Source organism: Trichechus manatus, unplaced genomic scaffold, assembly GCF_000243295.1.
Source record: "Trichechus manatus latirostris isolate Lorelei unplaced genomic scaffold, TriManLat1.0 scaffold00060, whole genome shotgun sequence".
In the NCBI taxonomy this organism is placed as follows: Eukaryota; Metazoa; Chordata; class Mammalia; order Sirenia; family Trichechidae; genus Trichechus; species Trichechus manatus.
Window position 1 is genome coordinate 13,919,255 of NW_004443996.1, and position 26,472 is coordinate 13,945,726.

General features: G+C 35.3%; 1 protein-coding gene across 8 annotated transcripts in view; it reads left to right on the forward strand.

The window, feature by feature from the left end:
* The window catches only part of ATRX (ATRX chromatin remodeler), a 427,573-nt gene that overhangs the window by 87,402 nt on the left and 313,699 nt on the right, over positions 1-26,472 (forward strand). For 3 of the 8 annotated variants that reach the window (XM_004378897.3, XM_023733624.1, XM_023733630.1), the window contains 7 exons: positions 9,187-9,242; positions 10,507-10,559; positions 11,468-11,592; positions 14,253-14,366; positions 18,569-18,678; positions 21,648-21,715; positions 22,020-25,102. In XM_004378897.3, the coding sequence (XP_004378954.1) occupies positions 9,187-9,242; positions 10,507-10,559; positions 11,468-11,592; positions 14,253-14,366; positions 18,569-18,678; positions 21,648-21,715; positions 22,020-25,102 (3,609 nt within the window). The remainder of the gene's footprint in view (positions 1-9,186; positions 9,243-10,506; positions 10,560-11,467; positions 11,593-14,252; positions 14,367-18,568; positions 18,679-21,647; positions 21,716-22,019; positions 25,103-26,472) is intronic. The other 5 variants (XM_023733628.1, XM_023733631.1, XM_023733626.1 and 2 more) reach the window with 4 other exon arrangements.

Consider the following 26,472-nt stretch of genomic DNA (forward strand, 5'->3'; position numbering starts at 1 on the left):
AGATGGTATCTCATTGTGGTTTTAATTTGCATTTCTCTAATGGCTAGTGATCGCGAGCATTTCCTCATGTGTCTGTTGGCCATTTGAATGTCTTTGGTGAAGTGTATGTTCATTTCCTTTGCCCATTTTTAATAGGATTATTTGTCTTTTTGTTGTAGAGGTGTTGGATTTTCTTATTGATTATGGAGATTAGACCTTTGTCTGAGTTGTACTGTCCAAAATTTCTTTTCCCAGTCTGTAGGTTCTCTTTTGACTCTTTTGGTGAAGTCTTTTGAAAAGCATAGGTGTTTGATTTTTCAAAGATCCCAGTTATGTAGCTTATCTTTTGGTGTTTTTGTGTTGATGGTTATGGTTTGTACCCTGTTAATGCCGTGTATTAGGGCCTATATCGTTGGTCCTATTTTTCTTCTATGAACTTTATAGTTTTAGGCTTTATATTTAGGTCTTTGTTCCATTTTGAATTAGTTTTTGTATATGGCGTGAGGTATGGGACCTGTTTCATTTTTTTGCAGATGGATATCTAGTTTTTTTGTTAAAAAGAGTGCCTTTTCCCCATTTGATGGACTGTGGGCCCTTGCCGAAGATCAGGTGACCGTAGGTGTATGAATTTACTTCTGGGTTCTCAATTCTGTTCCATTGGTCAATGTATCTGTCATTGTACCAGTACCAGGCTGTTTTGACTACCGTCGATGTATAGTAGGTTCTGAGGTCAGGTAGTGTGAGTCCTCCTACTTCATTCTTCTTCCTCAGTAGTGCTTTACTTATTCTGGGCTTCATCCCTTTCCATATAAAGTTAATGATTAGTTTTTCCATCTCTTTGAAGAATGTTGTTGGTATTTGGATTGGGATTGCGTTGTATTTTTAAATTGCTTTGGGTAGAATTGTCATTTTCACAATGTTGAGTCTACCTATCCCTGATCAATTTTGAGTTAGTTTTCATGTATGGTGTGAGGTATTTGTCCAGGTTCATTTTTTTGCCTGTGGAGATCTTGTACCAGCATCATTTTTTAAAGAGACTATATCCCCATTGAATGGACTTAGCACCCTTGTGAAAATCAATTGATCATAGATGTATGGATTTATTTCTGAACTCTCAATTCTGTTCCATTGGTATATATGTATATTATTATACTTGTACCAGACTGTTTTGGTTAATGTAGCCTTTTACCATGTTTTGAAATCAAGAATTGTGAGCTTTCTACTTTGTTCTTCCTTTTCAAGATTGTTTTAGCTATTTGGGGCCGCTTGCAGTTCCATATACATTTTAGTAATGACTTTTCCTTTTCTGCAAAAAAGACTATTGGAATTTTGATGGGAATTAATTTGAATGTATAGATTGCTTTAGATAGTGACATCTTTGTAGTATTAAGTCTTTTGATACATGAGTATAGAATGTCCTTTTTTATGTAGGCTTTCTTTAATTTCTTTCAATAATGTTTTATAATTTTCTATGTACAAGTGTTTTACTTTCTTGGCTAAAATTTGTTTCTAAGTACTTTATTCTTTTTGATGCTCTTGCAAATGGAATTTTTTCCTTAATTTCTTTTCTAATTTGCTCATTGTTGATGTAAAGAAACTCATCTGATATTTGTGTGTTGACCTTGTATCCTGCTACTTTGATAAATTCATTTATTAACTCTAGTAGCTTATTTTTGGAATCTTTGTGGTTTTCTGTGTATTGTTGTTGTTAGTTGCCGTGGAACTGATTGCAACTCATGGCATCCCCATGTGTGCAGAGCAAAACTGCTCCATAGGGTTTTCAAGCCTGTGACTTTTCAGAAGCAGAACGTTAAGCCTGTCTTCTGAGACATCTCTGGGTGTGTTTGACCCGCCAATCTTTAGTTTGACCTGCCCATCTTTAGGCTAGCAGTTGAGGGCTTAACTGTTTGTCCCACCCTGGGTTCCTTTTCTCTATACAGGATCATGTCATCTGCAAAAAAGGGATAGTTTTATTTCCTACTTCCCAGTTTGGATAACTTTTCTTTCTTTTTCTTGCCTAATTGCTCTGGGTAGGACTTCTGGTATGAAGTTGAATAGCAGTAGTGAGAGTGGGCATCCTTTTGTTGTTCGTTATCTTAGGAGGTAACCTTTCAGTCTTTCTTTGTTGACTGTGATATATTAGCTGTGGGTTTTCTGTAAATTCCTTTTATCAGATTGAGAAATTTTCTTTGTATTCTTAGGTGGTTGAGTGTTTTTTATCATGAAAGGGTTTTGGATTTTGTCAAATGCCTTTTCTGCATCGATTGACATGATAATGTAGTTCTTTTCTTTTTTCTATTAATTTAGTATATTAGATTGACTGATCTTCTAATGCTGAATCACTCTTACATTCTTGGGATAAATTCCACTTGATCATGGTGTATAAAAACCAAAACTTGTTGCCGTCGAGTCAATTCTAACTCATAGCGACTATAGGATAGAGTGGAACTGCCCAGTAGTGTTTCCAAGGAGCAGCTGGTGAATTTGAACTGCCAACCTTTTGGTTAGCAGCCTGAGCTCTTAACCACTGTGCCACCAGGGCTCCATCGTGGTGTATAATCCCTTTAATATGCTCTTGAATTGGGTTTACTAGTAGTTTGTTGAGAATTTTTGAATCAGTATTCATTAGGGATAGTGGTTCATAGTTTTCTTGTGGTATCTTTGGCATCAGTCATGCTGGCCTCCTAGTATGCGTTAGGAAGCATTCTCTCCTATTTTTCAGAAAAGTTTAAGAAGAATTTGAGTCACTTTTTCTGTAAATGTTTGGTAGAATTCTCTAGTGAAGCCATCCTGTCCTGGACTTTTTTTGGGGGAATGTTTTTGATTACTGATTCAATCTGTTCATTTGTTAGAGGTTTGTTGTGATCTTCTGTTTGTTCTTTTGTAGGCAGCAGATAGACAGATCGTGTTTTTCTTTTCTTTTTTTTTATCCATTGTGCCACTGTCTCTCTTTAGTGGTGCATTTAGTCCATTTACATTCAGCATAATTATTGATAGGTATGAGTTTAGTGCTGTTATTCTGATGTATTTTATTTTATTGGTGACAGTTTCTTTGTTCCTCTTACTTTTCTGTGCTGAGTCGTTTTTCTTTATGTATCTTCTTTTAATCTTTTTCATTGTTGATTTTGTATTTGCTGAGTCTTTATGTTTTTTATTTTGATGTGTAGGATTGTTAGTTTCCTTAATATTTACTTCTACTTTTCTAAGTTTAAACCAATCTTTTATTTCTTGATATCGCCTTGACTTCCTCTCCATATGAAAGTTCTTTGGTTACATCATTTTGTCCCTCTTTTATGTTTTGATGTTGTCGTCTCTTACATATTAGCATCTCTGTTTCCCTATTTTCATTGTTTTAGCTTTTACTTATTTTTGTGACTTCCCTATCTGGGTTAATATCTGATTGCTCTGTCCTGTATTCTAGTCTTGGGTTGTTTTCTGATATTATTGATTTTCTAGTCAGAGGACTCACTTTAGTATTTCTTGTAATTTTGGTTTGGTTTTTACAAATTCCCTTAACTTCTGTTTATCTGGAAATGCCCTAATTTTACCTTCATATTTGAGAGACAGCTTTGCTGGATATATTTAATCCTTGGCTGGCAATTTTTTTCCTTCAAGGCTTTATGTATGTTATCTCATTGCCTTCTTGCCTGCATGTTTTCTTCTGGGTAGTCAGAGTTTAGTCTTATTGACTCCTTTTGTAGGTGACTTTTCGTTTATCCCTAGCTGCTGTTAAAATTGTCTGTTTATTTTTGGTTTTGGCAAGTTTGATTATAATGTCTTGGTGAGTTTCTTTTGGGATCTACCCTGTGTGGGGTTCGATGACCTTCCTGGATAGCTATCTTCTTGTCTTTTACAATATCAGGGAAGTTTTGTGACAACAAATCTTCAACAATTCTCTTTGTATTTTTTGTTGCCCTGCCGTGTTCTGGTACTCCAATCACTCGTTGTTATTCCTCTTGATAGAGTCCTGCATAATTCTTAGGTTTTTTTTATTTTTTAAATTATTTTAATCTGATTTATCCTCAAATAAATTGATGTCAAGTGCTTTATCTTCAGTCTCACTAATTTTAACGTACATTGCCTCAGTTCTGCTCCCATGACTTCTGTTGAGTTGTCTAATTCTGAAATTTTATTGTTAATCCTTTGGATTTCTTTTTGCTGTCTCTGTATGGATTCTTGGAGCCTGTTAAAGTTGTCAATACGCTGTTGTATGGCCTTTTAAAGTTCCTGTGTTGCTTTGTCTTTGTGTTCCTTGGCTTGTTCTGTGTTTTCTATGATTTCCTTCCTGATCTCTTGAAAAGCTCTGTATGTTAATTTTTTGAATTCTATCTCCAGTAATTCCAAGAAGTTCTCTTCCTCCGGGAGTTTTCTTGGTTCTTTGTTTTGGTTGCTTGCTGAAGCCATCATGGTCTGCCCCTTTGTGATTTGAGATTGACACTTGTCTCCAAGCCATCAATAAGTTATTATATTTATTTTATGTTTGCTTACCGTGTCCTAGCTTCTTGTTTTCTTTTGTTTTGATATGCCCAAATAGACAGGTCCTGTGAGCTACTTTGATTATTGGCGTCTTTGAAGTTCTCATGTTCTGTAACCAGGTGGTTAGAGCTGTTACTAGGAATGTGAGCCCAGGTGTCCGTTCGCTTTTCTTGTGTGGATTCAGCTCAGGTGTCCAGGTCGTTGGTCACTTAGTGTGTGGTGCAGGCTCTCACCTACAGTCCTAGATGAGCAGGTGTAATTGGAGCAGGCACAGGTATCTAGCTGTAGTAGGGGGTTATGTGCTGAGCAAGGTGGGGGCTGACAGCTGCCCCTGAGTGCCTGGGTGGAAGATGTGACCCTGTTCTCTAGAGCGCATAGGTGGGTGGGTTTTACAGCCGGACTTTGGGCACCCAGTGCTGTTGGCTGTAAGGAATGGGAGGCACCACTTATTCTTGGATCCCTATTGTGGGTGTCTAGGTTGAGTGGGTGGAGCCACCAGTCCTCACGCCCCTGATGTAAGTAGGTGAGGTCCCTGCTTAATGGGCAGGGAGGTGTCATATGTCATGAATCTGCCACTCTCCCTTGGCTGTTACAGTTGAAAATAGGCTTCAGGTATATACCCTGTTGTACTGTGTTAATAGGGGTCTGTGCTGTTGAAATGGGCTCACACAGGCTTAGGCATGGGTGAAAGGCATTCAGAGTACGTGCCTAGGTAAAGGGGCTGTGCCTGCCCCGAGGTCCCGGCTTAGGGGAGCCGGCAGATTATTTTTCTCTGTTAATTTCTTTCCTCTCCAAAGCTGGGAGAATGGCTCGGGGCATGTGACGGGTCCTACTTCTGACCTGGGGGCGCAGCAATCGCTGAAGTGAGACCAGGACCCAGAGCAGAGCAGGAAGGGGGCAATTAAATTGGAGAGAGGTACTTCTGAAAGTAAGGAAGGGTGTTTTCGGTCCCGCACGTGGTAGGTTAGATGCTTGTACTTAACTTTCACCGATTTAGCGCCACTGCTCCCTGGTTCTGGAGGCTTGAACAGACTCTCCGCTGCTTGATTTCTCCTGATGTGTAAAATGCATCCCGAGCGCTACTGCTTGCCTCAGCCCATGTGTGCCAGCTGATCCAGCTTGCAAGGTGCTGGCCAGGTCAGGTCTGGCAAATCTTCACTGCTTCTGAACTGTCTCTCCCTCCTCCTGCCACTCAGTCCAACTCCTCAACTTTGTCTTCAATGTTGAGGGCTCCTTAGATTGTCATATATAATTGATTCACTTGTTTTTTTGGGTCTTTGTTGTAAGAGGGACCAGTGGAAGCGTCTGACTGCCCTGCCATCTTGGCCCTGCCTCTGCAACTCTATTTATTCTTGAGTCAGTTTAAGGAGTACATGTTTCTTGAAATTTGTCCCTTTTATGTAGATATTCTAATTGGTGGCATACAGTTGTTTATAGTATTGTCTTACGTTTTTTATTTCTGTAGGGTCAGTTGTAATGTCCCTATTTACATTTCTTATTTTAGATATTTGCCTCTTATATTTCTTTGACAGTCTAGTTAAAGGTTTGTTGATTTTACTGATCTTTTGAAAACATCAACTTTTGTTTTTTTTTTGTTTTTTTTTTTGATTCTTTCTATTTTTGTATTTTCTATTTCATTATTTTGATCTTTATTATCTTCCTCCTTCTGGTTGTTTTTGGTTTGCATTGGTCTTTTTTTCCTCCTAGTTCCTCTAGTTACAAAGTGAGGTTATTGATTTCTGATCTTTCTTCTTGTTTAATGTAGGCAGATACAGATATAAATTTCCTTCTGAGCACTACTTTCTTTGCTTCCCGTAAGTTTTATTTGTTGTACTTTCACTTTCATTTCACTCAGAAGTATTTTCTGATTTCTCCTTTGACTTATTGGTGTGTTGTTTGATTTCCACATATTTGTGTATGTTTTAGTTTTCTTTCTACTATTAATTCCAATTTCACTCCTTTGTGGTTGGAGACAGTACTTTGTAGAATTTTATTTTTTGTAGTTTATTGAGTCTTGCTTCATGACCTAACCTGTGATCTATCCTGTAGAATGATCCATGTGTACTGGAGAAGAATGTTTATTGTGCTGTTGTTGGTTGGAGTGTTGTTGATATATTTGTTAGGTAACTGGTATATAATGTCATTCATGTCTTTTATTTTCTTATTGATCTTTTTATATCTTCTGTCCATTATTGAAAGTCTTTATTGAAGTCTCCAACTGTTATTGTAGAGGTGCCTATTTCTCCATTCAATTTCTAAGTGTTTGTTTTATATATTCTGAGGCTCTGAAGTTAGGTGCATATATGTATTTTTAATTATTATATCTTGTTTTTATATAATTTATTTGTCTTGGGGAAACTATATACAGTAAAACATACACCAATTCAGCGATATCTACATATACAATTCAGTGACATTGATTACATATTTCAAGTTGTGCAACTATCGTCACCCATCTTTTCTGAGTTGTTCTCCCCAGTTTACATAAACTCACTGCCCCCTAACTTTCCTGTCTAATCTTTTGAGTTGCTGTTGTCAGTTTAATCCCATGTATATCTTAAAAGTGCATAATGCTCAAGGCAGACATTCTTTATTAGTTTAGGCAAAGTATTGTTTGGTTTCAAGAAGATTTCAGGGGAGTGTTTTTGGTTTAAGGTTTAAAGCTTATCTCAGAGCAGTAGTGTCAGAGGTTCATCCAACCTTCATTGCTCCAGGAAGTGTGGATTCCATAAGAATTTAAAATTTTGATCTGCATTTCCCCCCTTTTTCATCAGGATTTTTCTGTAGAGTCTTTGATCAAAATGTTTGGTAATGGTAGCTGGGCACCATCCAGTTCTTCTGGTCTTATGGCAAAGGAGGCAGGTGGTCTTGGAAGCAATTAGCCACACATTCCATTTCCCCCTCCTATTCCTGACTTCCCTTCTTCTATTCTTTAAGGTGAGTAGAGACCAATTGTTGTACCTTGGATGGCTGCTCATTAGCTTTTAAGACCCTAGACACTATGCAGTGAACTATGAGTGGGAAACATTAAGCATGTTATTAGTTCAATTACTGGCATGTCCCATGAAACCATGACCCTAAACCTCCAAACCAAGGGACTAAATCCTGTGAAGTTTTTGGTAGTACATAAGCAGCCTCAGCAGCTGCTCTTCTTGTCTTTGTTGTAAAAATATCTATCACACAACTTTTGCCAATTCTACTTTTTACAGTTGTACAACTTATTGACAGCAATTACGTTAATCGACTGTGCAACCCTACACCACAGTCAGTGTGATTTTTCCATTGCCGTAAACTGAAACTCAATACTTCATAAGTAATAACTCTACTTTCCTCTTCCTTCTTGCCACTGGTAACCACTGAGAAACTTCGGTCTCTATATGTTTGCTTGTTCTTGTCTTTTTATATATGTAAGGTCATAAAATATTTGTCCTTTTATTTATTTTATTGTACTTTAGATGAAGGTTTACAGAGTAAACTAGCATCTCATTGAACAGTTAATACACATATTGTTTTGTGACATTGGTTGCCAACCTCATTACATGTCAGCACTCTCCCCTTCTCAACCTTAGGTTCCCCACTACCGGCTTTCCTGTCCCCTCCTGCCTTCTTGTCCTTGCCCCTGGGCTGGTGTGCCTATTTAGTCTCGTTTTGTCCTTTTATAATTGACTTATTTTACTCAGTATAATGTCTTCAAGTTCCATCCACATTTAGTAGTTATTAAGACTTCATTTCTCTTACTGGCTGAGTAGTATTCTATTGTATATGTGTACCACATTTTGTTTATCCATTCATTCGTTGATGGGCATTTAGGTTGTTTCTACCTTTTGGCTATTGTGAATAGTGTTGCAATGAACATTGGTGTACAAGTATTTGTTTGAGCCTGGTTTTAAGTCTTCTGGTTATATACTTAGGAGTGGAATTGCTGGGTCATATGATAGTTCCATTTTTAGTTTTTTGGGGAAATGGCCACACTGTTTGCCACAATGGCTGTATCATTTTGCATTCCTATCAGTAGTGGGTAAGGGTTCTAATTTTCCCACATCCTAGCCAATTTTTATTATTTTGTTTTTGTTATTTTTATCTTAGCCATCCTAATGTGTTTTTGATTTGCATCTCTCTGATAACTAATGATATTGAGCATCTTTTCGTGTGTTTGTTGGCCAGTTGAGTGTCCTCTTTGGTGAAATGTCTTTTCAAGTCCTTTGCCCATTTTTTTGATTGGGTTATTTGTCTTTTTGTTATTAAGTTGTCGAAGTTTTAGATGTATTTTGGTTATTGAATATATGTTTTCTGAAGATATTCTCCCAGTCGATACCTTGTCTTTTCACTTCCTTGGTAAAGCCTTTTGATGAACAAAGTTTTCAATTTTTATGAGGTCCCATATATTTGTTTTGTCTTTTGCTATTTGTGCTTTTGTTATTATGTTAGATAATCCATTGTTAAAATCTAGGCCTAACAGCTTTGCCGCCTGCATTTTCTTCTACGAATTTTATGGTTTTAGTTTACTCATTTAGGTATTTTAGTCTAATTTGAGTTTGTTTTTGTGTATGATGTGAGGCATGGATCCTATTTCATTTTTATTTGGTATATTTTAATGTGAATAATTTATCACCAATACTGCCATACTCCCCAGCTTAGAAAATGGGTTCATGCAGTTGTTGGTATTAGTGTTCTGTTCGATAATGCATTTAAGACATAAATAATGTTCCTCACTTACTTTTTACTTTTTAGATAAAATCAGTGGAGCTGGAACTAATTCTGATATGATGGAAAACAGCAAGGAAGAGGTAGGAATAATTTGCAGCATTTTAAAGATATTTATAATTTACTATTAACCAATTATAGTATATGTGGTCATATTGCATTTACTTAATACGTTCACATGTTTAAGACACCTGCACTGTATTTTCATGCAAATAATGCACATATTATATGTTTTTTGCCAACCGTGCCTTCCCTCTGCAAGATATTTTTGTATGCATGCTATGCCAATTGTTTTTCAGCAATATGTAAAAAAGTTAGCATAGTGTGCTTACAGAAATATCTTGGGAGGGTGTGGAGGGTGCAGTTGGCAAAGAAAAAGTATAACACGTGTGTTGTTTGCATAAAAATGCAGTGATACACGTGTCAGTATTGTATTTCAATTTGGGTACTTGTCTAGGTTGAGAAAGTATTTATGTTTATTTTGTTGTTGTTCACTTCAGCAGTTTTCCTAAACTCAGCCAACTGAAAGCTTGTTACAGATAGGTATTTAAACATTATTATATTTTACAGTTTATCTCGGGGGTGGGAGTTAAATGAGTATTTTTTTTTTTTTTTTTGATTTTGAGATCTTTCAAAACTGGGCATTCAGAATTTCATTATAACATAATTTTAGCAGCCCATCCTGGAATCTTCACCTGATACCCAGGGCTACATTATCATTTTGTGATTTTTTTCTATCTACTGTAAAAGTTCAGTGTAATATAATATACTATACTGAAACCAAACTTATTGCCATCGAGTCAATTCTGACTAATAGCGACCCTGTAGGACAGAGTAGAACTGCCCCATAAGGTTTCCAAGGAGTGGCTGCTGGATTCGAATTTCCAACCTTGTGGTTAGCAGCTAAACTCTTAACCACTAGGGCTCAATAATATACTCTAGATATTGGCAGTACAAGGGTAATTTTTAGAAAGTATTCCAAACTGTATATTACGGTAAAGAAGAATGACACATTTTTCAGATCCTTAAAACTCACTACCTCTGTTTGGATATGATTATTTCTATACCTGTTTTTTTTTTTTTTTGTTTGTTAGTTTGTTGACTTGAACCAGGATCATGGTATAGCACTATGTCCTCTTTTCTCCCATAAAACACAATAGTAACAATTAAAAAAACACACAAGTAATACTCAATGAAGGAGAATCAGTTTTTGAAGTTGCTTTTAGAGAAATATTTTAAGTATATAAATAGTGTTTCATTATAAGCAAGATCTTGTTATAGGGAAATAATTAATTTTAGGGATATTCCCTTGAGAGTTTCACTCAATTTTGTATTTCTTATATTTAGGGAACTAGCTCTTCAGAGAAATCCAAATCTTCAGGATCGTCACGATCAAAGAGGTTGGTTAATGTTTTAAGGAAGAATGTCATTTTTTTTTCAGGGTGTTTTATTTTCTGTTTCTAAAAGTAATAATTTAAAAAAAAAACTAACTTGTAACACTCTTATTCTAAGTAAATTATTTTATACAAACATTCATGTTAAATAAATGGACAGCATAGTATAATGAAGCCCCATGTATCTGTCAACTGGCTTCGATAATTATTAATTTATTCAGACTGGATTTTAAAGGAATTTTTTGAGGAGGATTTATTGTGTATTAGTGACCCTTCCAATATATACTTCATTTCTTTGATATAATATATATGGTTTGACAAAAGGAGAAAAGGGTAAATGAAATGTTTAATGCCTCAAATGAAGTAATGTGAGAATTTTAGGGTTATCTGAAATTGTTGAGGTTGTGGAAGTGAATAGCCATCATAACAATGAGGAAGTTATGAGGAGATAAAGAGTGGTAAAAATACATTTTTGTGGTAAACCTTCAACTAGAAATGTAAATAAGGAATAAAACTATTTCTAAGTACATTATAATGTCTGATATATTTTGTAGTATAGCTTTTAGTAGGAGTTCTCAGCTTAGTTCGTTGGACATTTGTTGTTAATCAATAGGAATTCCTTTTATAAACACAACTTTCTTCGTATTTATTCTCGAAAGTAATGATTCTGAAAGAGTGATAACCTTCAGTATCTCCCTAGTACCTTTTTCAGAGTGCAGATGTCTTAGTGCTACCCAGACCTACTAAATCAATCTTTATAGTGCAATATAGGGATGTATTTTTCCCTATGTAGTTGTGATGTTGCATCCCTGTTTGGGAGCCAGTACTCCATCTACAGATGCTATCTATGTTCTTTGGGTGTTGTTTTAGTTGTCACAAATGTCCATAATTCTATGGACTTAATTCTTTCATAGGAAGCCTTCAGTTGTAACAAAGTATGTAGAATCTGATGATGAAAAACCTTTGGATGAAACTGTAAATGAAGATGCTTCTAATGAAAATTCAGAAAATGACATTACTATGCAAAGCTTGCCAAAAGGTAATGTGTATTAATATTGTATATCAAATTAAAGTTTAAATACATTTTTAAAATATTATAAAATTGGAACTTGATTACTGTTAATTGTGTGTAAAGGACCAAGCTTGGCGTTTTATTAGTGGTAGTCTGGGATGTGTTAGTACGGTAATGTGTGTTGTTGTGGTTAAAAATTTGGAATATTCTGTTAGCTTTGAAAAGATCAAAATCTGTTTTCCCTTTCCATTGGCTTTTAGAAAAGAGGTTTTAATTTTGAAATTATTCTGGAATGTGAATGTTAATAAATTTAATATATTAAGTTCAGTAAATGTTAACATGCGTGCTGTATACAAAAATGTAACAAATATCCCTGAAAACTTTTTTAAAAAAACATTTAAATTCTAGTTCCATTTCGTCACATTTTTAATTTCCTAAGGCTGAAAATCAAAGTTAACTATTAAAGATAGATTTGGGTGTATTTCTTATGATTATCTCTTTCAAAAATTTTATCAAATACCTTTCAACTGTTGCAGTTTTAACCTTTAAACCTCATTAATTAGATTGGGGAAAAAAGCCAAATGAAAATCTAGGACTTTTCATAGCCCAAATCTGAGAGCAGTATCTTTGGATGATAAAAGAATAACAAGGGACTTGATATAATGTTGTTTCAAAGAGTCAAAGTTTTAGTTATTTTTTCTTTGTTAAATAATAGGTTTAAAGCTCTTAGCAAACTTTTCAGATTTATTCTTGATGTCAGATCGTTTATCAGTGCTTACTAAATATTGTTCCCTGTCTATATTTATGCTTTTGTGATATATTTTTTGATTCATGAGGGTTTTTAAAATATGATGTGTGGGAGGGGTAGGGCTTCACTTGATTAGGATAAATAAGGAGTTACAGAAGATGAGAAATTAAATGAGGAAAGGGAATGAGTGACAAGAAGGGGAAAGATAGAAGGAAAACTGATTGACCTACCATTTACTTGTCTTTGCAAATCATCTGTGACAGTATGCTTTTGGTGGCCCAGGACAGAAACAACTAACATGGGAGTTTGAGTCCCATAGGCAGTGACTCACTCTGGATTCTTACATTCTCACTGCGTGTACTTATGATGGCCAGTGTTGGGATCTAAGAGCTGGGAATTCAAAGATTTCATTTAATGGTGCAGTGGAAGTCAGTCAATCTGGGATATTACTAACCTAAACTAAGTAAACTTAATTCTCCCCTACCAAAACAAAAATAGACCAGCTTCATAAGGTTTACTCTGGGTAGTTATTATTATTGTTATAGTACTTTATTAAGTATATATAGGTACCAGACTCTTACAGAATTAACTCATCTAATCCTTAAAACAAAACTGTAAGTTAGCTATTGTTTCTGCTTGTAGAGATGAAGGAACAAATTCAGAGCTTAAGGAACTTTTTCAGCTTTAAGTTGACAAGGTGAGATTTGAACCCATGTCGGCTTCAATCCAAAGCTAGTGAGTGCTCTTTGCACTCTGCTGCTTTGCGTCCATTTAGAGAAGAATCTTCAGAAAGAATTCACTCTTTTTTTAATGTTAATTATAAATCTTTAGCTCTTCTCAAATGCTGGGGCTTCTCTAGAAGTATATGCATGAAATAATTATTGTGAATAAAGTGTTTTGGTGGGTATTATTTAAATTTACTACAGTTTGTAAAAATTCAGTCCTCTTTACCCCCTTTCTCCTTTTTTTTCAGAGACGCAGAAACTCATTTAACAAGTAGATGCTATAACTTGCCAAAATCTGCTTGTTTAATAACATTTGCCCATGTTTCAGAAAGACAGTCCCTGACAACTATCTGCTTTTACTTTCTTAATTGCTGCCAATAATGTCCAATTGCTAGGCCCCGGTAATATAGGTAAACTTGAGGCCTGTACCCTTTTTACTGTGCCCCTCTTTTATTTACTCTTGAGAAATAATGAAAATTTGAATTAACAACCTTTCACCTCAGTTCACATGTTTTGTAGCTAAGTGAAGACATTCTATCTAAATTATTTTTATGGGACCAACAATTGATCTCATTCTACAATTTATTGGTAGAGCACTTTAAGTATCTTAAAGCACTTTTCTGTTTAAAACTTTTTAAGGACTTTGCAGGGTACCACAGCTTTGACATAATGGTTGTGAAATGTTGCAGAATAGGCATAGCAATAATAACAGAATGAACTTCTCTTATTGCCCCCTCCCACAACTGCCCTCCCAAAGCAACCCTTAAATTTTTTTTTCTGAGTTTATGATTTGGATTATGAGAATAGTATGTCTTTTTATTTTTCCCTCTAGTCCACTTATTTTATAAACTTTTTATGGAATATAGATTGAGTGCTCATCTTCATAACAGCTGTTGTGATAGACACTATTAAAAAATTCAAAACTGGACTGTGGCTTACTACTTGCCTCATACATTTCTATTATAATCAGTTCATAATCCCCTCTCCCCCCACTGTTTTTATGAGTTTTATCCCAACAAGTAATCTGATTGTTGACACCTGGCCCTTTTACTATTTCCTTGTTTTATTTACTTGTGAGAGGTCCTTATACAAGTATTGATAGCTTGAAGGAAACAAACTATGTACCAGCAATGTTGGCTTTATCTGAACTGAAGTCTTGTACTTCACTTGCACATTTAATATGTGTAATGGTTTTTTAAATGAAATCATTCTAGGTACAGTGATTGTACAACCAGAGCCAGTGCTGAATGAAGACAAAGATGATTTTAAAGGGCCTGAATTTAGAAGCAGAAGTAAAATGAAAACTGAAAATCTCAAAAAACGCGGAGGTAAATACAAGTGAAAATGAAAACATAAGTTTAAAGTGCTGTTTATGTCCATATTGGAAAATCTGAGGTGCTTACTAAAAATACCTCCACTTTTCTGCCCATTGTTTATTAAAAGCACTACTTAAAAATAACTTCTGTTTCTCTCTGAGTTCTGAAACAGAAAAGGTTAAACACCATTTATCAAAACACCTTTGCCTTCAGTGGCTATTAAGTTATATCATGTTAGTTCTATAATACCTATATGCCAGAATACCATGTGTTACTCCCGCCCCAGAAAGAATTTCAGATTTGTACAAAATCTTGTCCTTGGCCTTCAGGTAACTGTAAACATATGTAGAACATTGTTTCACAGAGTGATGGTCATCTGTATTAGTATTACCTGGAGTACTTATTAAAAATGCAAATCCCTTGACTCTACTGCTAACAAACTAGAATTTCTGGGGATGAAGTCAAGAATGTACCTCAGTGTGCTCTTATAGTACACTCAAGTTTGAGATCCGTTGATCTAAAGATAGCAATGCAGAGATAAGTAGGAAGGAGAAGGGAGAGCTAGCAACCCTCCCTCCATCTGCCCAAGCTGCCTCTCCCTTTGTCTGTCTACCCCTACTTACACACACACCATATTGGCTAACCATCTGTAGAAAGTTAGCATAATGAAGATTCATTTAGAAATTTGTTGACAGTGGAGTATGTGTCCCACTTGTTTGTGTATGATTTTTAAGTAACTCATGTATGTACTTTTTGGGCAGATTAACAGAGCCAGAATCCATGACAATAAAAAGAGTGAATCTCCAAAAGATAGAATGTGACACTAAATTACTAAATTTGAAGTATAACAATGACATGTCCATTTAATATTTATCATGTTTATAATTGTGAAATTATAGTGAAGTTCTGTATTGGTAAAAATTTGTGTAAACTTTTATTTTAGAGCTATCATTATCTTGATGGGACTAATAAAATATATTTGTACTGATAAATTACTGTATATTATCAGTTTTCAGAATAAATAATTTGTTAGATTGTTAGAGAAAATCAAGTAAATATTTAGTCTTTTGTCCAAAAGGGGGCGTTCTACCCCTTTAAGCATAAGAAAGATTTACTGAGAATCTAGGTCATTGGAGGAAAACTGCCACTGCAGCAGCTAAGTAGTGTTCTTAAAACTTAAGAGAGTAAGCATGTAGAGAATGATGGTAAGGATCAGTAGCAAGAATTTCTTTCTTCTAGAGGAGACAGACAACTAAGTATACTGCATTTTGTCAAAATGAATATCTAAACAGTATCCTTTGCAGAGCAACTCTGGAGCACCAATCAGTGTCTGAAATGTGGATGAGGGCTGAAAGGAGAATTAAAAAGAAGCATTATTGTTGGGGAGGGTATTCTTTGTTCTGCTTTGCTATGCTGCTGGTATTTGGTTTGACCTAATAAGTTTTTGGAACATTTTATTGAGTGTTCTGTGTACAAATGTTTACATCATGCTTAAGGTGATAGGTAGATAAATAGTAGCACTTAAATCTTTAATACTCATTTGTGTCTTAATGATTTGGCACATCTTTAAGCTGTCAGAAATCACACAGGAAATTTAATTCTGTTTACTTATATGCATATGTATGAATAGTGATCTGAGATACTGAATTGCTTTAGTTAATATTCAAACTTTCTAACAGTGTTAGTTCCAAAATTGAGGCTAAGCTGTCAAGAAGGAAAACTTTACATATAAAATAATCTTATGTAGATTTGGACCAAAATTACAGCACAAAGATATATTGACCATTTCAGGAACCACTGTTTATTAAATACCATAGTCTATTTTGACACACTTCCCGCAGTTTAATTGTTAGAAAATATATTTTACACTTAACTTTTTTGTGTGACATAGTAAATTTGTTTTCTTTAAAACCATTAAAATTTATTGAGCTCAGAAATGAAAATTCCTCTTTTCCATTTACACACGGTGTTGTATTATAACCTTTAAGATATTTAATAAATAAAAATAATAATTTAAAATCTTACAGGCACAGAAATAGGTAAAATAATGTAACATTTTAGCATTTTACTATATTTGCTTTGGATCCCACTTAAATAAAGAACTGGATCAGTCCTACTCTTGATCCATTTCTTCTTCTCCCCTCCCCTCCCTGAAATTTGTATACGTGTGTCATTTCCATGTTTATATTTTTCCTGTAGATGTAGTTATTCATAAAACACTTTTTATTTTAAAAATATACAAAATCGTACGCTGTATATATCCTTTTGCATCATTTAACAATCAATAATTTCTCATTGTTCTTATATTTTATTTAACCATATCAGTAAATAGTTTATTCTTTACTGTTTTATAAAATTTTGTTATATGAATAAACCACAAATTTATCCATTTCCCAATTATGAAATTGTTTCTGATTTTTTATTTTCTAATTTTCTGATTAGTGCTACAGTGACTATCGATGTGTACAATTCCTTGTGCATATGTGGGGGAAATTCTCCAAGGGATCACCTAGTTTTATTTAATTGTTACGTGGTACACACGCAAAAGCACGTAAACCAAAAAAAAACAAAAACCCGTTGCCGTCGAGTCGATTGCAACTCATAGCGACCCTATGGGACAGAGTAGAGCTGCCCCCTAGGGTTTCCAAGGAGCAGCTGGTGAATTTGAACTGCTGACCTTCTGGTTAGCAGCCGAGCTCTTAACCACTACAGCTGAGCTCTTAACCACTATGCCACAAGGGCTCCCAAAAGTACATAGAAGGTGCTTAATAAATATTATTTAACATTACATTAACATTCAAACTCTAGTTTTTATTGATCTTGTTAGTTTATCTGAATGAAATACTTACTTGAAATGAAAAAACTACACTCTGTATTCTATTAAATACAGAATACATGAGTGTCCAAGATCAAACACTAACATAGAACAATGTGATTTAAAATAAAATATTAGCAGCTAATATAGTAAGTCTTCAAATTCTCTATATTTTCTGAAAAAGTATGATGTGTTCCTACACATTAAACATTTTTAGCTTCTGCAAATGAAAATATTGGCAATAATATTTAGGGCCATTGTGTTTTGCATCTTAAAACTAACAAAAACAGAATAAAAATTAAATGGTGAGAAATGTATGTGGTATTTTATCTTTTATTTAGGGATAGAAACAGTTGTTTTTTTTTGTTTTGAGTTGTGTCCTTTTTATAGATGGTGAATACAATCATTTACATTGGCCTCTTTTGAATCATAATGTATCATATTTGGATAAAGGTCTTGGTTTCACATCGTAATCATCTGTAAAACATTAAAAAATGTCTAGGAGATTACCATTTAGTGGTTTAGGGGTGGGAATGGCTGTCTGTATTTCTTAAAATTCTTCAGGTGACTTAAATGTCAGGTTGTGAAACACTGCTGTAGCAGAACTAGGGATAAGGGAGTGAGGCAGGAGTGATTTCCTCTTATTCTTTTCTGCATAGGTTATCTTCAATCTGTTTTTCTGCAGTCAGTGAGGAATAGTGCTCTGCCTTTTCCTTCAGCTGTCCTGAGGTTTTTGCTGCCAAGATAGACATACCTGCAGTATCTTATTTGCCCTTATTTGGAAGTAGTAGACAGTGCTGATAATGTAGTGGCAGTGCAATAGACATAGAAAGAATGCAAGTTAATGGGAGTCGTGCGTAGTGTTGAAGTAAATCTTAGGAAGGATGTTTGGTAATATGATAAAATTATCATTTTTTTATGTATCATAGTGATAGGATCTGTGCAGACAATTCCATTTTGAACATAAAAATCTTCATGGTATGCCTAATTTAAGTATTGGGTTGCAAAAGAATATGTTCCACACATGTCACTTAATTCCCCCTTGTTTAAAAACTGATAGTGAACTTATTTGCAAAGCAAGAGCAAAATGAAAAAGAGCTCTTGATTTTAAAACTTTTTTATGGGAGTTTCTTCCCCATGTTCTATTAAGTTGTTGTGAAAAATAGAGTTTGCATCTGTAAAAGGAACAAGTTAGGATTTGTAACTCTTGAATTTGCCAAGATTGTCATGTTTTTAGGTAGTCAGTAAAATTATTAACCTTTTTACTTGTGTCCAAATGTAATTTTTCCAAGGATTATGAGGTATTTCATTTCTAACACAGAAGATGCAAAGTGATGACTAAATTAAATATCTTTATGTGTGTGTGTATGTGTGAATAATTGTCACTGCTTTCTCCTAGAAGATGGGCTTCATGGGATTGTGAGCTGCACAGCTTGTGGACAACAGGTCAATCATTTTCAAAAAGATTCCATTTATAGACATCCTTCATTGCAAGTCCTTATTTGTAAGGTAGGTAATGATGTTATAATAATTCATTCCGCAAATATTTGAATACTTACTATGTGCCAGACCCTCGGGACACAGTGATGAAGAAGATGGACTTGATCTCTGCCCTTGTTCGGTTTATATTGTAGTGTATTGTAGTGGGTAAAACAGACATATAAATAGCCTGATAAGTGCCATGATAGGGGAGATACAGTTTATTATGTGAACACACAGGAAGCCTATGTAATTTGTATTTGGGTTGGGCGGGGTAGGGGAGTGTTTTCCAATGGAGGTGATATAAGCTGGTTATCTGAATTGTGAATACAAATCAGCCTACTGAAGTGGGGTTGGTTCAGAAGGTTCTAGGCAGAGGCAACGTGGCATTCAAAAGCTGGTAGGTGAAGGAGAGCTTGATGTGTTTGAAGACCTGAAGAGTGCATGTGTGCATGCATGCATTTTGTAAACTTCCCTTTTATGTACCCTACTTACCCAAATTTAAACTCTCTATGTGGAGCAGGGTGCCTGGGTGTTGCAAGCGGTTTGTGATTGACTGCTAACCTAAAGGTTGGCGTTTGAACTTACCTAACGGTTCCATGGAAGAAAGGCCTGGAGAACTGATTCCATAAAGACTACAGCCAAGGAAACTCTGTGGAACAGTTCTACTGTGTAACACATGGGGTTGCCATGACAGAGGCTGACTTGATAACTGCTAACAACAACAATACATGGAGCAGGGTTTTAACGTAATTTGGAGATAATAGAATTAAAAATGTTTCCTATGTATTGATTATAGTTTTTACAGTTTTTAAATACTTTTTGATTTATAATACCTTGGAGTTAATTTTAAATATTTATGATATCAAGGTTACAGTTTCCCCCAAATCATATTTTTGCTAAGACTAATCCTGTGTTAGTTTGTTTCCCAACAAAAAGCCTCCTTGAAATGCAGGGGCAGGCCAGGCTTTCCTTAGAGTTCCAGCTTTAGATCTTTTCTCACATGAATTTTTTTTAAGTTCTTTTTTTTTAAAATTGTACTTTAGATGAAGGTTTACAGAGGACATTAGTTTCTCATTAAACAATTAATACACATATTGTTTTGTACATTGGTTGCCAAACCCACATCAACACTCTCCCCTTCCTGACCTTGGGTTCCCCATTACCAGCTTTCCTGTCCCCTCCTGCCTTCTCGTCCTTATCCCTGAGCTGGTGTGCCCGTTTAGTCTTGTTTTGCTTTATGGGCCTGTCTAATCTTTGGCTGAAGGGTGAACCTCAGGAGTGATTTTAGTACTGAGTTAAAAGGGTGTCTAGGGACCATACTCTTGGGGTTTCTCCAGTCTCTGTCAGACCTGTAAGTCTGGTCTTTTTTTGTGAGTTAGAATTTTGCTCTGCATTTTTCTCCAGCTCTGTCTGGGACCCTGTATTGTGATCCCTGTCAGAGCAGTCGGTGGTGGTAGCTGGGCACCATCTAGTTGTGCTGGACTCAGTCTGGCGGAGGCTGTGGTAGTTGTGTTCCTTTAGTCCTTTGGACTAATCTTTTCCTTGTGTCTTTGATTTTCTTCATTTTCCCTTGCTCCAGATGGGGTGGGACCAGTGGAGTGTCTTAGATGGATGCTACTCACCAAAGAAGGATGTAGAACATTTTCTTTATAAACTACGTTATGCCAGTTGAGCTAGATGTCCCCTGAGACCATGGTGCCCAGCGCTCAGGCCAGTAATTCAGTTCCTCAGGGAGTTTGGATGTATTTATGAAGCTTCCATGACCTTGCCTTGGTTCTCGCATGAATTTTTGATAGACACAGACCTGCTTAAATGTGCTAGACTTTTACAAAATTTGTGTGCCTTCTTTCTCTGAATTCAGGTTAGCCAGGGGCATATCATCTAGGTGGCATACTGTAGCATCTAGTTTCAAATTATGACACCTGGGTATAGTCTTGCTGGATTCATAATGTGTATTCACTTTCTCTTTACATGATTAAAAGAAACCCGTTTCCGTCGAGTTGATTCAGACTCATAGCGTCCCTATAGACAAGAGTAGCACTGCCCCATATGGTTTCCAAGGAGTGGCTAGTAGTGTTGAACTGCCAGCCTTTTGGTTAGCAGCTGAGGTCTTAACCACTTCACCACCAGGGTTCCATCTTTCTGTGATGCACACACATATATATGATATATCATTTAGTGGTTTAGGGATGGAAATGGCAGGCTGTACTTTTTAAGATTCTTCAGGTGATTCTAATTGTTGCTGCCTCACTCTCTTATCCCTAGTTCTGCTAGGTCAGTGCTTCACAACCTGACAATTAGAATCACCTGAAGAATCTTAAAAAGTACAGACAGCCATTTCTACCCCTATATATGATTTCTTTTTTTTTTTTTTAAATAAGTGCTGGTCTGTTGAACCTAGCTCATTTTAGTAGTCAACAGTTTTTATCAGTGGGCATGGAACCTTCTGTCTATATTCCGAATGAAAGGAATTTGAAGTCAGTCAGATTTGGGTTGAATACCAGTCTTACTTGTTGCATGGCTTTGGAAGATTTATTTACATATTATGAGTCATAGCTTTTTCTCAAAAATTGAGCAGAATACCCTCTACCTTGCATGGTAAGTATTTTGAGATTTAAAGGTGATGTAGATTAATTGCTTAGCTGTACACATGATATGTGTTTATATGTAGCAGCTATTAAAATTATTAAGAACAGTATCTAATAAATTTTTATGTAGAATTTTAGTATGAGCCTAAAATATTTTATAAACTTTTATGTAAGGAATAGTGGTGTTTGGTGATATGGAAATCTGTGTCAAGGAATTAATTTCTTAAGATATTCCTATTTCTTGAGAGTGCAAGTTTTGGGTATTCAGTGTTTTTGCTTTGATTCTCAAACACACACACACACACACACACACACACTCCCTTTAACTTTTTAATAACTTAAAAATATATCCTTTATGAATATTATCAATTTTGAATAAAATTTCCCTTTCCCCTTTTCTTTTAATAGAATTGCTTTAAATATTACATGAGTGATGATATTAGCCGTGACTCGGATGGAATGGATGAACAATGTAGGTAGGTAATTAATCAAGATGAACTAAAATTCTATGTTGTTGTCTCCTTTTTTGGAGGGGGGGATTCTTACATAGCCTTATATTAGATACATATTTTGGTTGTATCATAATTAATGTCTTTAGTGGAAGATTATTCTTTCCATAAGCCTCAGGTTTATATCTGTTTTAAGTTTCTAATACAGAATAAGCAGATGACCTACATTACTTTACTAATTACTGGCAGGAAAATTTAAATTGTTTTAAAAATAAAAAGATTTAAAATGAGTTTCATTGGGAATAATATTTTAATCTTTAAAAAATTTCAGATGGTGCGCAGAAGGTGGAAACTTGATTTGTTGCGACTTTTGCCATAATGCCTTTTGCAAAAAATGCATTCTGCGCAACCTTGGTCGAAAGGAGCTGTCTACAATAATGGATGAAAATAACCAATGGTATTGCTACATTTGTCACCCGGAGCCTTTATTGGACTTAGTCACTGCATGCAACAGCGTATTTGAGAATTTAGAACAATTGTTACAACAAAATAAGAAGAAGATAAAAGTTGACAATGAAAAGAGTAATAAAGTATATGACCATACACCCAGATTTTCTCCAAAGAAAAATAGCTCAAATTGTAATGGAGAAGAAAAGAAATTAGATGATCCGTGTTCTGGTTCTATAACCTACTCTTACTCAGCACTAATTGTGCCCAAAGAGATGATTAAGAAAGCAAAAAAACTGATCGAGACCACAGCCAACATGAACTCCAGTTATGTTAAGTTTTTGAAGCAGGCAACAGATAACTCAGAAATCACTTCTGCTACAAAGTTACGTCAGCTTAAGGCTTTTAAATCTGTGTTGGCTGATATCAAGAAGGCTCATGTTGCTTTAGAAGAAGATTTGAATTCGGAGATTCGAGCTTTGGATGCTGTAAACAAAGAGAAAAATACCAAAGAGCATAAAGTCATAGATGCTAAATCTGAAACAAAAGTTAGGAAAGGAGAAAAATCCTGTGCTTTGGAAAGGAAGGATATTTCAAAGTCAGAAGGTAAATTGTCAAGAAAGCAGACAGATAGTGAGTATATGGATCAGAGTGTTCCAACGGAGGAACAAAGAGCAAATAAAAGTACCAGTGGTGAACATAAGAAATGTGGTAGAAAAGAAGAACCTCAATATGAGCCTGCTAACACTTCTGAAGACTTAGACATGGACATTGTGTCTGTTCCTTCCTCAGTTCCAGAAGACATTTTTGAGAATCTTGAGACTGCTATGGAAGTTCAGGGTTCAGCTGATTATCAGGGGGATAGCAACAGTGGAACTGAGCAAGAACTGGAGAGTTCTGTAAAATTAAATATTTCTTCAAAAGACAACAGAGGAGGTATTAAATCAAAAACTTCAGCTAAAGTAACAAAAGAATTATATGTTAAACTCACCCCTGTTTCCCTTTCTAATTCCCCAGTTAAAGGTGCTGATTGTCAGGAAGTTTCCCAAGATAAAGATGGCTATAAAAGTTCTGATCTCAACCCAAAATCAGAGAACTGTGGACCTGTGCAGGAAAGCAGTGATAATGAGCATTTGGTTGAAAATGAAGGTCCATTACTTTTAGAAGAATCTGATCTTCGAAGATCTCCACGTGTAAAGACTACACCCTTGAGGCGACAGACAGAACTCAACCCTGCAACATCTAATTCAGATGAAGAAAGCAGTGAAACAGTTAAGGAGAAACAAAAACTATCAGTTCCACTGAGAAAGAAGGATAAACGGAACTCTTCTGACAGTGCTATAGATAATCCTAAACCTAATAAATTGCCTAAGTCTAAGCAGTCAGAGATTGTGGATCAAAATTCAGACTTTGATGAAATGCTAGCAATCCTCAAAGAGGTAAGCAGGATGAGTCATAGTTCTTCTTCCGAATCTGACATTAATGAAGCTCATACAAACCATGAGAAAACTTTGTTTGATTTAAAGACTCAAACAGAGAAAGATGATAAAGGAAAAAGGAAACGAAAAAGTTCTACTTCTGGTTCAGATTTTGATACTAAAAAGGGCAAATCGACTAAAAGCTCTATAATTTCTAAAAAGAAACGTCAAAACCAGTCCGAATCTTCCAATTATGACTCAGAATTAGAAAAAGAGATACAGAGCATGAGTAAAATTGGGGCTGCCAGAACAACCAGAAAAAGAGTTCCAAATAAAGAAGATTATGATTCTTCTGAAGAGGAAAAACACAATAAAAAAGGAATGGCTAATCAAAGGGAGAAAAGTTTGAAGACTGCACGAGAAAAATCATCTGATAATGTTGAAAGGAAACAAGAGAGAGAGAAATTCTTTTCAGCAGAAGGCACAGTTGATAAAGACAAAACCATCATGGAATTAAGAGATGGGCTCTCTAAGAAGCAGCAGCCAAGTGTGTCCTCGGATGGCACGGATAAGCCTTCTTCTAGAAGAGGGGAGGGTTTTAATTCTCCTGAAGACAAAAAGGTTGCTGAAACTAAAGAAAAGAGCAAGCATTTGAAAACCAAAATGTGTATGAAAGTACAGGGTGGCTTATCTGGAGTTGCTGAGAAATTCCCAAAGAAAGAGCAGACTGATGAGTCTTCTGGAGATGATAAAAAGCAGGGAAAAAAGGGAACTGAAGAAAAAGAAAACAAAACTACAAACTTGAAGAAAAAAGTAATTAAGATGGAACAACACTATGATTCATCATCTGATGACAATGAGAAATTACCTGAGGGAGAAGAAATATGTCATTTTCCTAAGGACATAAAACAAAACAAGAATGACACAACTGATGGGGAAAAGAAAAGTAAAAAAATAAAAGAAAAAATTTCTAAAAAGAAGAATGAATTATCTGATAATGCCGAGAAGTTACCAGGGAAAGGAGATAGTTATGACTCTTCAGAAGATAAAAAGAGTAGGAATGGAGCATCTGATAGAGAGAAAAAAAGGTGCAACTTGCCTGAAAAGAGTTCAAGGAGGAGACAAGATTGTTCATCATCTGATACTGAGAAATATTACCTGAAAGAAGATGGTTGTGATTCTTCTGATAAGAGGCTAAAAAGAACAGAATTGAGGGAAAGAAGAAATTTAAATTCAAAAAGAAGTACCAAGGAAATACAAAGTGGCTCATCATCTTCTGATGCTGAGGAGAGTTGCTCTGAAGATAATAAAAAGCAGAAGAAACAAAGACCTACAGCTAAAAAGAAGACAAACAATGTCAAAGAGAAAAAGAGAAATTCTCTGAGAACAAGCACTAAAAGGAAGCAAGCTGAGATTACTTCCTCATCTTCCGATATAGGAGATGATGATCAGAATTCTGTAGGCGATGGGAGCAGTGATGAGCAGAAAATTAAGCCTGTGACTGAAAATTTAGTGCTATCTTCACACACTGGATTTTGCCAATCTTCAGGTATGCAGAAATAAATAAAAAATTATAACTTGTACTTTTTTCCTCTTGAATAACTACATTCTTTAATTTTTTTGAAGCAATCGAATTCAAGGCTACAGTTTAAGAAAAGACCATTTAAAAAGTCTTTAGATATTTTTACAAAGCATAAAGACCTGGGGATTCTTTCTCCATTTATTTTTATGCCATTATTGGAAGGTACTTCAAACAGTGTTGCTGTTTTATATCAGGGTTACCAAGTTTGTTGGGTAACTAGTTATAGTCCACCTTTCTTTGTCAGTGTTTAATGCTTGTCTCTGGAATAATTGAGCAGCAGTTTGTGAAGGAAAATCAGAATGGTGCCAGTAGTTCAGTAGGTATTTATTCATGTAACGGAGCTGAGTGCTGGGTACTGGTATAACATGGTTTGTGAGAGTTTTAACTGCTTTGCCGTGCATGTTGCTTTTCAAATTGGACAGGTTAATTTTGTGTCCTATGAAATCCTCTGAGATTATTTAAATCTACTTCATTGAAACCCTTTCCTGATTCTCATCAACTAGTTTCTAATGACTTGAACAGATGTTTCTGTCTTTTAAAAACACAAAATAAAAAAAGAAAATCCAAAAAAATACATGGATTACCTCACCCTGATGAGATAAAACACCAGGACAATTAGAGTTTGGGTCAACTGGTCAATGATACCAATAAAAAGTATTTAAAAATAATTTGTATCGTTATTGAAGTTCTTTTTTAAAAATTAGCTGTAAAATAAATGCATACTAGTCATTTGTAGTCTTTTTTTTTAGTCAGTAAAGACTCATCAGTTAACTAAGGACACTGGATTTTATTTAAAAATTTTATAAAGTAAATTTCACATATAGTTGTATTCCTTACAGAGGCACAATATTGACATTTTTCTTTTTATTCCTTATATTAGAATTTTCCATGTGTTCCAATTGGAGTTTTAATGGAATTGACTTGAATCCTAGTTTTTAGTAAACGTTTAAATTCCTTTTATGGAGAACTTACCTTACCTTACCTAAGGAGTTGATTTGAAAACAAATGTGATATGCATGCTGTGCTCTTCAGTTTAATCCTCTGCTGTATCAAATGCCTAGATGGAGCTATGCCTGTATGGCCGTTGTAACTATAGGTTTTCAGTCTCTTGCTTGAAATTCTTGGGGCAAGTGTTTCAGAATTTACAGCTTTCTAGTTTTTAGAAACATAATATAGGACAATTTCCATATACTATATAATAGCCCCATGGGATCTGAGGCAACAATCCCATAATGAAGCACATTAATTTTTTTTTTTATATTTTATTGTACTTCAGGTGAAGGCTTACAGAACAAATAGTTTCTCATGAAACAGTAGTACACGTGTCGTTTTATGAC